General features: G+C 52.6%; 6 protein-coding genes across 6 annotated transcripts; 4 read left to right on the top strand and 2 right to left on the bottom strand.

The window, feature by feature from the left end:
- Positions 1 to 77: 77 nt before the first annotated feature.
- AYL99_08319 (hypothetical protein) lies at positions 78 to 1385 on the top strand (the record flags this gene model as incomplete). Its single annotated transcript, XM_018839827.1, has 4 exons — positions 78 to 224; positions 278 to 1160; positions 1208 to 1243; positions 1378 to 1385. 4 exons carry the CDS (start codon positions 78 to 80, stop codon positions 1383 to 1385), a joined length of 1074 nt encoding a protein of 357 aa, XP_018690948.1.
- A 666-nt stretch (positions 1386 to 2051) lies between these two features.
- Positions 2052 to 3460, bottom strand: AYL99_08318 (hypothetical protein; the record flags this gene model as incomplete). The annotated part of the gene is made up of 2 exons (XM_018839826.1): positions 2052 to 2912; positions 2981 to 3460. The coding sequence occupies 2 exons, from the start codon at positions 3458 to 3460 to the stop codon at positions 2052 to 2054; spliced, it is 1341 nt and encodes a 446-aa protein (XP_018690947.1).
- A 1174-nt stretch (positions 3461 to 4634) lies between these two features.
- On the top strand, positions 4635 to 5987 carry AYL99_08317 (hypothetical protein; the record flags this gene model as incomplete). The annotated part of the gene is made up of 3 exons (XM_018839825.1): positions 4635 to 5256; positions 5304 to 5665; positions 5718 to 5987. 3 exons carry the CDS (start codon positions 4635 to 4637, stop codon positions 5985 to 5987), a joined length of 1254 nt encoding a protein of 417 aa, XP_018690946.1.
- A 276-nt stretch (positions 5988 to 6263) lies between these two features.
- Positions 6264 to 6535, bottom strand: AYL99_08316 (glucose-repressible protein; the record flags this gene model as incomplete). Its single annotated transcript, XM_018839824.1, has 2 exons — positions 6264 to 6465; positions 6522 to 6535. The coding sequence occupies 2 exons, from the start codon at positions 6533 to 6535 to the stop codon at positions 6264 to 6266; spliced, it is 216 nt and encodes a 71-aa protein (XP_018690945.1).
- A 1411-nt stretch (positions 6536 to 7946) lies between these two features.
- AYL99_08315 (hypothetical protein) lies at positions 7947 to 9497 on the top strand (the record flags this gene model as incomplete). Its single annotated transcript, XM_018839823.1, has 1 exon — positions 7947 to 9497. The coding sequence occupies one exon, from the start codon at positions 7947 to 7949 to the stop codon at positions 9495 to 9497; it is 1551 nt and encodes a 516-aa protein (XP_018690944.1).
- A 1561-nt stretch (positions 9498 to 11058) lies between these two features.
- On the top strand, positions 11059 to 11910 carry AYL99_08314 (hypothetical protein; the record flags this gene model as incomplete). The annotated part of the gene is made up of 1 exon (XM_018839822.1): positions 11059 to 11910. One exon carries the CDS (start codon positions 11059 to 11061, stop codon positions 11908 to 11910), a length of 852 nt encoding a protein of 283 aa, XP_018690943.1.
- Positions 11911 to 12730: the final 820 nt, after the last annotated feature.

Raw genomic sequence — 12730 nt, 5'->3', positions numbered from 1 at the left:
GCAGTTCGTATATCATTTGTCATTGTGTCCTCTGCTACTCCCTCAGGCTCCTCTGTGTCCCCGTTGACCTCTTCACCATGATGCCGTCCATAAAACGACAAGCTTCTGACAGCTTCAGCCAGCCACAAGCACTGGTAAAGAGGCAAAAGTCCAGTTCAGATCTGAACGACAAACAGGCCCTGACTGTTGGCGCGAAAGATCAAAATGGCACTCTCGTTCCCTCCGTATGTTGTGAGGCTATAGAGTCTAAATTGATATGCTAATAACGTGTCAACAGGCTCTTCGCACCAGCGCGTTGGCGGCTCCCATCATGGAACTGGCAGGTCACTCAGGGGAGGTTTTCGCGACCAGATTCGATCCCACGGGTCAACATATTGCCTCAGGGTCCATGGACCGCTCAATAATGCTTTGGAATACATATGGGGGTTGCGAAAACTACGGAATCATGACTGGCCACAAAGGCGCTGTGTTGGATTTGCAATGGTCCCGCGATTCGAGAACGATATATTCCGCTTCTGCCGACATGACTATCGCGAGCTGGGATCTCGAAACAGGCCTGAGGATACGTAAGCACGTCGGTCATGAGGAAGTCATAAACTGCTTGGACTTGAGTAGACGTGGTCAAGACCTCCTACTCAGCGGCAGCGATGATGGCTGCATCGGGATATGGGATCCTCGCCAGAAAGCGGCGGTCGACTACATCGAAACAGACTTCCCCATTACAGCGGTGGCTATGGCCGAGCAGGGCCATGAGATCTACTCGGGTGGTATTGACAACGACATCAAAGTTTGGGATGCCCGCAAAATGGAGGTTACCTACACCCTGACTGGGCACCAAGACACGATCACCTCGTTGGAAGTGTCACCCGACTCGCAAACATTACTTTCAAATTCTCATGACTCTACGGTGCGGACATGGGATATTAGGCCATTCGCTCCGGTCGATCGGGCGGTGCAGACTTATGATGGAGCTCCTTCAGGCTTTGAAAAGAACCTGATACGAGCAAGCTGGAGTCCAATAGGGGACAAAATCTGTGCTGGGGCAGGTGATCGGACGGTAGTGATCTGGGACACCGGATCCGCGAAATTACTCTATAAGCTCCCAGGGCATAAAGGAACGGTCAACGACGTACGGTTCTCGCCCACCGAAGCACCAATCAGTGAGTGCTCTTTGATCTGGCGTCCTAAATACTGCTAACCAATTCAGTCGTTTCCGGCTCGACGGATCGCAACCTCATTCTTGGTGAGTTAGGGCGGTGACGGCTTTGCCTGACAGAGATGCGTCCTGAGATCATGTTATCCACATGGTCAATCACCCTTCCGCTGTAGGGCCAGAGCTTCTCGAGTACAAAGCCAGCTCTGAATGCGCAACAGTAGCGCCATGAGAGTCGAAGTGCTAGGCTTGAGGACCAATCCCTATCAAGTTCGAATAGCCACCACCGACAACGCATGTGCGATGTTTGGGAAGTGGCCTAGGCGAAATGCGGAGGCGGTCACAGTATCACGGCTGATATAAGCGCTCGCGTTCGCGTGGAGATGTCAAACAATTCCTTGTCAACAACTTCCGAATGCGAACGGCCTCCAGATTACCCAGGACACTGAGCCCAGGTCTTCATCTTTTTCCCGTCATCAAGTCAAGGGACAATAACCCGAGCTCGATCATAAGATTAGGAGTCTTGTGCCAGGACATCGCCAACCCGGCTGCACAGGAGACTTAGGGTTCATCAACTTCCTTCCAATTTCTCCAACTGATGACATCCGTACGAAAACCTCGCGTCGTTGCAGCGCCTTGTGATTCTTACTCTGAGTAGAAAGGAACATAGTCTAGGTGAAATACCCCATGACTCTGTTATCCAGCGAGAAAGCGTGCCAGGTATGGGCCAACCTTCAGCACAACCGAGTGAGGAATCCAGGCCGCTTCATTCAGATGCCTTTTTCCAGGTTCACGAGGCATGGCACTGATATTCGGCACATAGGCAAGAATACAAATTTTCACTATACCAGCAGACCACGAAATGCTCTTCTGAAACTCCCTGGGTGTCAACCTAACGCTACCTCAACCGTAAATCGGTCATAGCCTGAGCCGCTTCCTTCAGCTCCGCCTCGCTGGGATAATTTACTATCATGAGGTACAACACGTCCGACCTCATCAATCCCTTAAGCCCTCCTTGAGGAGCCCTCTTATTCATACCGCTGGCATCGTAACGCGGTTCACGGCCCCTCGCAACACGTCTTCCGTCCTTATACTGGCGTTTGCGTGCCCTTCTCTCAGCCTTCGCTCGATCCGTCTCAGTCGTGTCAATCTTTCCACCGCTCAGCAAGGCTATCAGGCTGCCGCTGTTGGCGGGATGATTGGGATCGCTGAAGCGCGACGCAAATTGCCTATCCTGATACACGTTGAGTTTGGACCCAGGATTTGCCTTCTCGAATTTGGCTTGGGCGCGGCGATCAAAGTAGTCGCCTAGTCTCTTGCCACTGCGCTTGAATGCATTCTCTTTCTCGCCCTCCGGTAGGGCGTCCAGCTCCGGGAAGATGAGAGGGGCGGACTCGGGGATCTCGATTTCTCTCGAAGAACCTGCTGAATCGGCAAATCGACTTCCGCGGCCAGAATCCCTGGTTGCGATCGAGGTTACCAGGTGGGTGTTCATATCCACATTTTGGACCAAATCGTCCGAGTCAGGTTTATATGCCATGACCAAAGCATAGAGGCCTCGGGGCTTGAAAAAGTTCTCGTTCATGTTGTCCAGATATTTGTTCGATTCGTATTTCACATATTGTCGCCTGGAAAGCTCCACGCTGGTGTGGACTACCATGGCCCCGACGTGGACGAAAAACATGGGGCCAACGGCAATGTCGGTCGCCAGGACTGCTCCGGCGCACGCTAGATTAAAAGCATGGAAAACTGGATGCAGCTGAACGATGACTCAAGTCAGCGGATGTACTCACAGCATTTAGGAAGCGGAAAGGAGTCCGTGCATACCTGGATTGCTTTTCCAAATCCATCTAAAAAGTCGAGAAATTCGCCCTGCTCGACTCCACAAGTCTGGAGGATAGGCGCATAGGCACGAACGAAGCCTCGTTCTTTGCTCTTGGGCCGACGCTGTGGCAATATGACAGGTATTTCGAGTTTCCCGGCGACTGGCGAATATTTCGGAGGTGGGTGTCTCGTCGTGAAGGCATCCAACACCTCGTCAACGTCGTGAGCATTGTCAATTTGAGAATCTTTTGATGTTGGCATAAATGACTGCTGGACCTCGTCGAGTTCTTGTGCTGCCTCCTCGCCGTCGGATGACTCAACTGATGAGGTATCTGAAAGGTCGGCGTCCTCCTTGGTTGAGGAGGGAACTTGCAGGTGACTCTGAGGTGTCGCAGTCTTTTTGGCGTCATGGTCGGCCATTGCTTCACGCGCAAGGCCATATGCGCCGGTCACGCCTCTTGCTAACAGTTTTATAGGGAACATGTTTTGAGTCTCCTCAAAAATTTGCGAATGCGACTAGGTCGAGTTTCTTTACGAATATGGGTGAAGGATTTGCTGCTTAGGAACTGATAGGAGCGTTCTGACTGACATACGAGCACTTGGAGGCCGCGTAGTGCTCTTCATTATATACTTTCGATTCGTGCTGTACGGAGGCATGTTGCTGGATGTTCGTGTATCAAGAAAAAAGCACGAATTGTGAGGCGGTGTTCTGCTCGATAAATACTCCAAATCTAGGCCCTAGGGCGACTTCCGCCTCGTGGAATCGCGAAGATTTCCTCATTGGAATCTAGTAAGCATCGCGGCTGGGGCATAAGCGAGCCAATGCCAGGAGGGCGTTGCTGTGCTCGTCGTGATTGTCAGTATTGGCGAAGGATCGGGACTATTGTGCGAGGAGGGGGGTGCCGCAACGTCATAATGCGAACAGCCTCGGGGAAGCCGTGCAAACCCTAGGGACCCAGGGCATCCATCCCAGAAGTCCGCTGAACGCCCTTTGGTTTACCCCCTGCAGTAGCCTAATAGCCCAGGCACGCTCTAGAGGGACTCCCAAAGAGTTCGTGCCTAGCACGCAGCGAGCCCTTAAGGTGTGGTCTTTCTTGGGTGGTCCACTGGCAGGCCCCCCGGTGGCCTTCCCGTGACACGACCACATGGCGTTTCAGAACGCGTCCTCTTTCGAACCATCCTGTCGACCTGCTTTACCCTGCTTTGACTGTCGCTACCCTCCACCACGTCGCAGTTGTAACTCGTCTCCTTCTGAGTGGGAACAGAAATGACAGCCTGTCAAACCGTCTGACTCTCGCAATTCAAAGGGTTTCAATGTTTCACTCTCATCAAAATTCCACCGCCAATTCTTTGCTCCTTGCACCATCGTAAGAAAGCACATTGCCCAGTATGGGCGTCCTCTTGTGGCAGCCACTGGTTAAAAGGACGGTCCTGTTTCTGAGACTCAAGCCCGGACGCGGCACGTGTATTCACCCTGATGTTGTGTTGCTTCCCTTTTTGTCATGCCGTATCCCACGACGGTAAAGTTCAGTGCATTTCTTCTCCATCGCTGCCCCCCATGTCAATCTTGCCTTGTCCTCTCTTCGAAGGGTGATCTGCCTCCAGCTGCCTTCAACTACCAGAGACAGAGCAAGAACGGAGTTTAAGTTCTGCAATAATGGAAGAGACAGACATTCTACCTCCTCAACCGACACTTGACTCAGCTTCGACGGCCATGCGGACGAGCGCCATGAGCAGTATGTCGCGTCTATGGAGGTCAAATCAGAGCCCAAGCAGTGCCGCTGCTTCACCAAATCCCGCGGCAAAGACTTTCGTGGTGCCACTGTTCCTGGCCACGTCCCGCCGCTCAGCCCGAAACGATATGTTTGCTCGTGGTGCATTGCCTGCCAGCACAAGGTCGAGGACTTCAACACGCTCCGTCATAGAGAACGCGCCTTGGAGGGCCGGTGAAGTTCCACCTCTATCAGTCCGACGAGGCGACGAGGACGAGCAGTCAGATATGTATGCAGGTAGCTTGCGCCCGCCGCCCTCTGTCGCTGAGTCGATTGAACCAATACCACTTGCCCGGAACATGGACGATGAACCTACCCCATCCGAACGTCAAGCCATGCGGTCGTACCGAAACGGCAGCAGCACGAGCAGCAGGAGCCGTTCCTCAAAGCGAAGCAACAAGAAATACGGTATTTTCTCGAGGAAATCATATCGCGACCCAGATGTCAACGCAAAGGCAAGAATCAGCTTTGCATTTGGCGTCACTTTATTGGTTGCGGTAGTCATCTGTGAGTTGGCCACCGCGAAGCATCAAGGATACAGCTGATAATTGCAGATGTGGTCCTCACAACCACGGGCGTGGGTAGAAATACCATGTTCCACGTCCTCTCGCTACTTTTGATCCTGACCCTGACTGGGATCTTCATCCATCAACTCATTCGAATGTTCATGCTCATGCGACGACCGAGGAGGCCGAGACATCGGACAACGGGCGGAACCCGACGCCGGCACGTGGCAGGACAAGCTCGAAGCCGTCGCGACGGGAGAAGAAGACAAGATGAGCCAATAGGTGACTTGGTCCTTGAAAAGCCCATCCAGATACACATGGCCACGGATACTAGCTTTGGTCCAGACGTGGAAAATCAAGCAGCAATCCAACCTCCGCCACCTGTGTATGGTAATACGCGCACAAGCATGGTAAGCATCTAACAAGAATGAATGGACACGGATGACTGACATTGTTTTCCAGAGGCTGAACCCGGATTTAGTCCACTGGAAGGAAGTACAAGTACCTCCTACCCCTCTGACGCCTACGTACGAGGAAGCCTTGAACTCAGTACATCAGACCGTCGGGTATCGTCCACCGAGTTACTTGTCAGAGAGCGGTACGATAGCGACCATGGAGAATCGAGCTAGTGTCGTTGATGCTGCGCTTGAAAACATTCACCCCCTAGAGCGCGAACGGATGAGGACGTTGACAGCTGCTGCGCTTGAAGGCCACGGCAGGAATTATGTGTAGTCACCACTCACAGATTACCGTTCATTTGTCGATGAAGCTGGTCAACCCGTTGAAGAGGCAGGAGGAGCAACGGTTACGGTCTACACAAGACACAAAATGTACTTTCAGAAGTTGTGCTAATGTTTTGTCCATTCAGACTATGTGAAGCTATTGAGCATTGCCAAGTTCATACCTCGATTCGAGGCTTGTTGGGGTATCTCGCCGACCAGTTTTCTGTCTTCGTAGCTCCAACTATTGCAATCATATCTCATATCATATTCTCATGTAGTTGAGAATCTAGTGCTTGGCGGCCTCTTTGTGGACATCGGCCTTGCGGTCATGCTTCTGCTCGTCGAGCTTGTCCGAGATGGCATCGCCGGCAGCTTGAGCACGAGTGGAGACGTCGGCGTTGCTGTCTTTGGCGACGTTCTTGTTAGCCTCCTTCGAAGCGGTGGCGCTGGCGCCGGAGATGGACTCGGTAACGTAGTTAACGGTGTTCCTGAGGTAAACTGTCAGCAGGTGCGATGAGGGTAAGATGATCCAAGGGCCACATACTTGATGGTATCCATTGCGATTGTTGAACAACTGTTGTTGTAGTGATTAGATGTGTATGTTGTTGTGAACTGGGTTTGTTTTGCAGGCTTTCGATCGTGAAGTTGATGCTGATGGTAAGGAAAAAACTTCCAACTCAAGGACTTTCCAGTGTTTATATAGACAGCAAGAGGCTCTCAGCGGGGGAATCAGTGACGATCAGCTGCCAACCCCTCGATCTGCGTCTTTGCTCCCCAAGATCGAGGAAGCATATGCAACTACGTCATGTCGAGATTCCAACAGCGCCAATGACGTCTCTCGACCAATGAGCAGCGGAGCAGGTTGACCCACGTGATGGTACCTGGAGCAGCGGGCTTGGCACGACCCACGAGCCATTCTCTTTTCGGTTCTCTCCCTTCAAAGCCCTCTTTATTGTGATAGGGCGAATTCAAGCACTGCCACAGCTGCTGCCGATCGACCAATTGTTGCTTGAGTATGGCGATCTGACCCCGATCAGTCTTTGCCTTGTCTCCCTCGGTGATCACGACATTTGACTGTGGTACAAGCCACATCTCAAACAAAGCAATGAACTTGGCTCCTCCCCCGTGCCCACACTGCTTACCACCAATCGTCATGCATTGTCTAGTCAGGAAACACCAGTTCATGAATGCGAGGAATGGACAGACCATTCATCAACCACGGCCAACGACAATTCATACCTATTCTCTGTCCAGAAGGATGCTGGGATGGAAGCACTCTAGGGCTGAGCTTTTCTAAAGCTAGGGATCTATTGGCGACGCCGTGGGGACTTTTGCAGAGTGCTGCCTGGCCTGAATCAAGTCGTCTAACAAGCTAGAATGGAGACGTCGCTAAGTAACCGTGAACAGCTCCCCAGTCAATGATACATCACAGCTAGCCCCTCGCGCCCCTTGTCTAATCTACGTGTACTTCCTCGGCTTACTTTCTTGGTCGTTGAACACTTCGCAGTAATTATCTCTCAGCTTTGTCTTCTTCATTCCTTGCCAACACTCACTGTGCAGCCGCTGGACTTGAAATAACGGGATGCTCACGGCTCCCTCCTGATCTGCCAAGCACCTTTTGGATGGCATTTAGTGCTCGCTTAGCTTGTACCATTCCACTCAAATCTGCACACTTTTCTTTTGGCACGTCGCTATGCTCGCACGAATCAAGCAGATTCCTCCGTACACGTGCAGTTGGTTTCGAGACCGTCATCTCATAGTCAACCGTTGCTTCATCTGTTAAAAGACCGTTCAAGTGCTTCTTGGGCACCTCCGTCATGTCAATCGTTCCTGCGTTTGCATTTCCAAAGCATTCAGGCTTGCCACGTCGTTCATTGCGCTGAGCTTACTGTACAGGACTCCCTCTTTCTTCAGGCAACCAATAATAGCCCCAGTAATAACTCATCAAGCCTTAGCAAGAGTAACCACAATGGTCTTGAAAACACTGCTTATCTCTTCATTGGCTGCCAGCTTTGCGTTGGCCTCTCCTGTCCAACGAGCTGAAGCGGTCGTCAACTCCACCACCTGCAATGGTCAGACTTATGTCTATCAGGCTTTGGCTGGTTATGGGTTCGCACCCTCGGATTCACGCGACAAGTTTGGCGATACTGCAGGAGGCTTCGGCAGTAGCGCCGCCATCGACCAACACTCATGGAAAGTCGACAGCGATGGAGTCTACACGGGCACTCTCTGGGCTCTACCCGATCGTGGGTGGAACACGGAAGGCACATTGAATTATCAACCTCGAGTCCACAAATTCCAGGTCAGCTTCAAGCCAAATTACAATTCCACAGCCACCGACCCAAGCTCGCCAAACGTTCATTTGCAATACCTAGACACCGTCCGTTTCACAGATCCTACTGGGACACCTATGACTGGTCTTGATGCCGATCTCAGACCACCTTACCTCACCTTCCCTGGCTTCCCTGAACTTCCATCTGCCACGTATACGGGTGATGGCTTTGGCGGCAATGGTACGGGAGGCCACCGTGTGTGTGGAGACACCGAAGGTCTTGTTCTTAGTCCTGATGGATTCTGGGTCTCCGATGAATATGGCCCATACATCTACCATTTCGACCAAAGCGGTAAGATGACAGGGGCTATCCGACCTCCATCTGCAATCATTCCTGAGCGAAACGGCACCGAGTCTTTCAACGCTGATAGCCCACCTCGCTATGACCCGGACTTTGAAACGATCCCAGCGAACCCCGACACCGGACGTTCGAATAACCAGGGTCTTGAAGGACTGACGTCTTCGCCAGATAAGAAGACTCTCTACGCCCTTATGCAGTCGGCTTTGGCTCAGGAAGGTGGCGACAATTCCTCCACACGACGCCTCAGTCGGCTGCTTGAATATGATGTGAGCGATCCATCCACGCCAATCTACAAGGCGGAGTATATGGTTCCACTGCCGGTCTTCAACAACAACACCCTGGTTGCTGCGCAATCCGAGATTCACTATATCAGCCCGACTCAATTCCTTGTCCTTGCCCGTGACTCCGGTCGTGGCCATGGCCAGTCGAACTCGCTATCCCGATACCGCCACATCGACGTCTTCGACATCTCCAATGCCACCAATCTGGCCGGAAACACATACGATTGCACAACTTGTTCTGCGGCTTCTGTGAGCGGTGTCCTGGCTTCGGCGATCATACCTGCCACCTATTGCTCTTGGCTCGACTACAATGTCAACTCTCAGCTCAACCGTTTCGGGCTGCACAATGGTGGCGCCCAAGATGCCAGCCTTTTGAATGAAAAGTGGGAGTCAATAGCCGTAGTCCCCGTCCACCCTTCCAGTGCCACCTGCAAGGATGGATATACCAAGTCTGACGGCGAGTATTTCATATTCAGCTTGAGTGACAACGACTTCATCACTCAGAATGGGTACATGAACGGCGGGTTATTACCGTATGCCGATGAGGGTGGTTTCAATCTTGACAATCAAGTTTTGGTCTTCAAGGTTACGTTACCTACCCATTGAACTTCGGGAAGTCGTCGGCATTACCCACATGCAGGGACACGAGGCGTGAAGAAGCATTCACTGCGGCAGAAATGAAGCGCAATGTGCCGTTGCTGGTGTGCCGTTGCTGGCCGATCTTCCCTGTCCCTGCCACCCTGCACATACATATCCTTACTGTATATACATATGGCTCCGTATATCTCAAGAGCAGGACGTGGAACCTGCCGACAAGAGAGACTTTTCCACAGAGTATGGCTTCGAATAAGCCGAAATAGGTCTTCCTGAGATCAATCCATCTTGCTTCATTCCACAGCGATATTCAAGGACCGAGAAATCGCCGACCACCACCTCGCGAACGCAACGTCGCCGCCTGGATGCACTTGTCGATCTCGGAAGGTGCGTGCCATGGCTTCCGCAAACCACCATCCGAGATGCGTGAGGGATATTCACCAATAGTTTGAACACCTCGATATACCAACCATTCCCCCTCCTTCTGCACCTTTGTCTCGCTAAAACGGCTGCCCAACTCAGTCTGCCAGCAAATGCTCTCGCTGGGTCGTCCACCTGGAGAATTCTGGGTCAGCCTTCCTGAGGCGCCCTATCACGCTCACCTCATCCCCAGCTTTACCCTGACTTAAGTGGCTAGGTGGAAGAATTATCGATGAAACATCAGCCGCGGCCGCAGCCGCCAACTCGGCCTCGCGACTTCGGCACCACCAGCCTATTCCTATAGCAGCTGAAGTCGCCCCTAGGTCAAACGGCTGTCCGGCTGCGGGGAACGCGCTTTTTAGTTGGTATTGACTGATATCGCAATTCAACCATGATCCCCTGGAGCTGATCCCGGACCTCTCGCCGGTGGTCCCAGCCCTCCTTTTCCCTTGCCCTCGACCTTGCAGAAATGCAAGGCATATTGACCGAGAAAAAATCGCTCATAGGTGAAAAAGCCAAAGCATGGAGAGTAATTGCTAGGCCCGACGCCCCTCTTACTCATCTCAGGGCCGCCGAAGGAGTGGACGGGAGGACCTGAGTGCAACCCTCGGCGCCCGTTCAGCGGTCCGGGGTCATGCGACCTGAGGCAGGACGTCTTTTGTATATGGCTCTCTGGGTGCCGGGTTTCGATCCGGTTTGAGAACTTCTGACATTCCCTTTCCGTGTAGGGAACGGAGGGTATATGCTCTTTACTATATCTCCCTCGGGCCCCGCATCCGCGGAGCCGTATCTATCTACTTTCCATGGCTGAAATGATTTGAAGACTCATTGACCCTCTCCATCATCCTCTCACGACCGGAATCTAGCTATCATCGACAGATTGTCAGCCTTGATCAGCCTCCAGCGAAGAGTGAGCGCCAAGCAGATCTTCCTGTTCGAGAAAACGAGTCTTTCCGATCAGGAGGTCCAATATCTTGATTTGTAGGCAGAGCCCAGTGCCACCTACCACCCATCAAGCCCTCACGCGACGTACAAGTAGGGGTGCCTCCTGCCCCGTTGCGCGAGCATAACCTGAGACGGGCTACCGGTCTAGCGTCAGACTTTGCTCCACATGCATTTCAGCACACAAGCCTTCAGACAGTCCAGCTTCAGCATGGCGAAAGCGGACTCGACGAAAGAACAGATTCAAACGGTCCCGAAGCAGACAGTATCCACGACGACGCTCAACATTACCGATTTGGAGTCGCAAATGGAAGCCTTGGGCGTTTCGTGCTGGGACTTTGCTTACCCGACCGGCAGATGCTCGCTTCCTCCCGTCAAGAACTGCTGCTTCACCTCGGAACCAAAGTGTTCTTCTCGGAAAGCGAGAGTGGAGCATAAATCAAAGCACCAAGAGCGTCTTGTCGCCGGTGGTGCCACTACAGAGACGGTGCTGTCAGCACTGCAGGCAGACCCAGCAGACGATCGCCAATGTTCGACGACCACGAAGTCGCGATCGCAGCACCACCACCACCATAGCAGCAAAGGCCACAAGAACTCTAGCAAGCACCAACACCGCAGCAGCAACCCGGAACTACGAACCTACCTCCTCTCCTGCCCGACGGTAGCCTCGATTATCTACCCGCAGACATACACGACCATCTCCACCCTGCTGCTGACGCCACAAACACAACTCGTCCTCCTGGTCCCACAATCCAACATCGTGTGCCCCAAGGTCTGCGAGCTGATGCGCCTGCCACGCGCGGGGAGCAGCGGGATCCGCATCCTGCCCGTGCCGGCGGAGATCGAGATGCGCGCCATCTGCGACGAGGAGAGCGCGAATGGGAGCAGCTTGCCCGTCTCCATCGCCGACGTGCTGGCCGTCGAGGAGGTCGTTACCAAGATCGTCAAGAATACCCCGGCCAAAGCATTCGACGGGTATATCGCGTTCGAGGACGATCGGGCCGCGTGGACATTTCTGGACCGTGTCGGAAAGGGCGTCAAGAGTGCATCGAGGAAGGCCTGATAAGTTAATCCAAGTGCCTAAGCTGCCCGGAAACGACGGCCGAGGAGTTGGGTGCATGGAGCATAGGAGCTTTTAAGGATTTCATTTCAAGACGACAATCAGATGAAGCTTGGGGTTTTCAGTGAGTGGGATATACATTGGGTTCTGTGTCCTTTCTTTTCTTCTTTTTTTCTCTCAAGCATATATGTGTCGGTGGCGATGCTCTCTCCCTCCCTGTGTGTGTGTGCGTGTTTGCTTGGGTGCAGGGCTATATGGTCCGATATTTGTCGAGACGGAATGAAATGAAATCAAACGAGATGCAAGTCACCATGAAATTCGACGTTCAAACGCTTGACTACCTGAATGGAAGGTCTCATCGTTCCGTATCTACAGTACTGGGACATGTCTCCTGTATATACAGAGCTGTACAGAGCAAGGAAACTAGCTCTTGCACTCGTAATACAGTACGTACAGATGGTGTTACCGTGGGGTTTGGGCTTTGGGACGTCCAGCTCACACCCAGCTCCCATAGCGCCAGAACAGTGTGTGTATCTGTGGCATGAGCGGCGGAGATTCACTGCACACCGTACAACCTATCTATGTATGCAAGTCCCCATCCTTCGTCCTGCCAGTTTCCTTGACGCCCGTCCGAAATCGACGCCTAGCAGGGACCAGATTAGGGCCCCTATGTGTTTTTCCTCAGGGGAGTGCTCAGGGAGCAGGGACACTTCAGAAATGCTCTGCCCAAAGGGGCACTCACTTAAAGCCTGTGGTAACGAAACGAAAATGTCAAGGTATAAAGTACAACTCGGGGTCTATATAATATATAAATACACATGAC

The sequence above is a fragment of the Fonsecaea erecta genome, assembly GCF_001651985.1.
Source record: "Fonsecaea erecta strain CBS 125763 chromosome Unknown Scaff7, whole genome shotgun sequence".
In the NCBI taxonomy this organism is placed as follows: domain Eukaryota; kingdom Fungi; phylum Ascomycota; class Eurotiomycetes; order Chaetothyriales; family Herpotrichiellaceae; genus Fonsecaea; species Fonsecaea erecta.
Note: the sequence above shows the minus strand (reverse complement) of the source record. Positions and strands in the feature narration are given on the sequence as shown.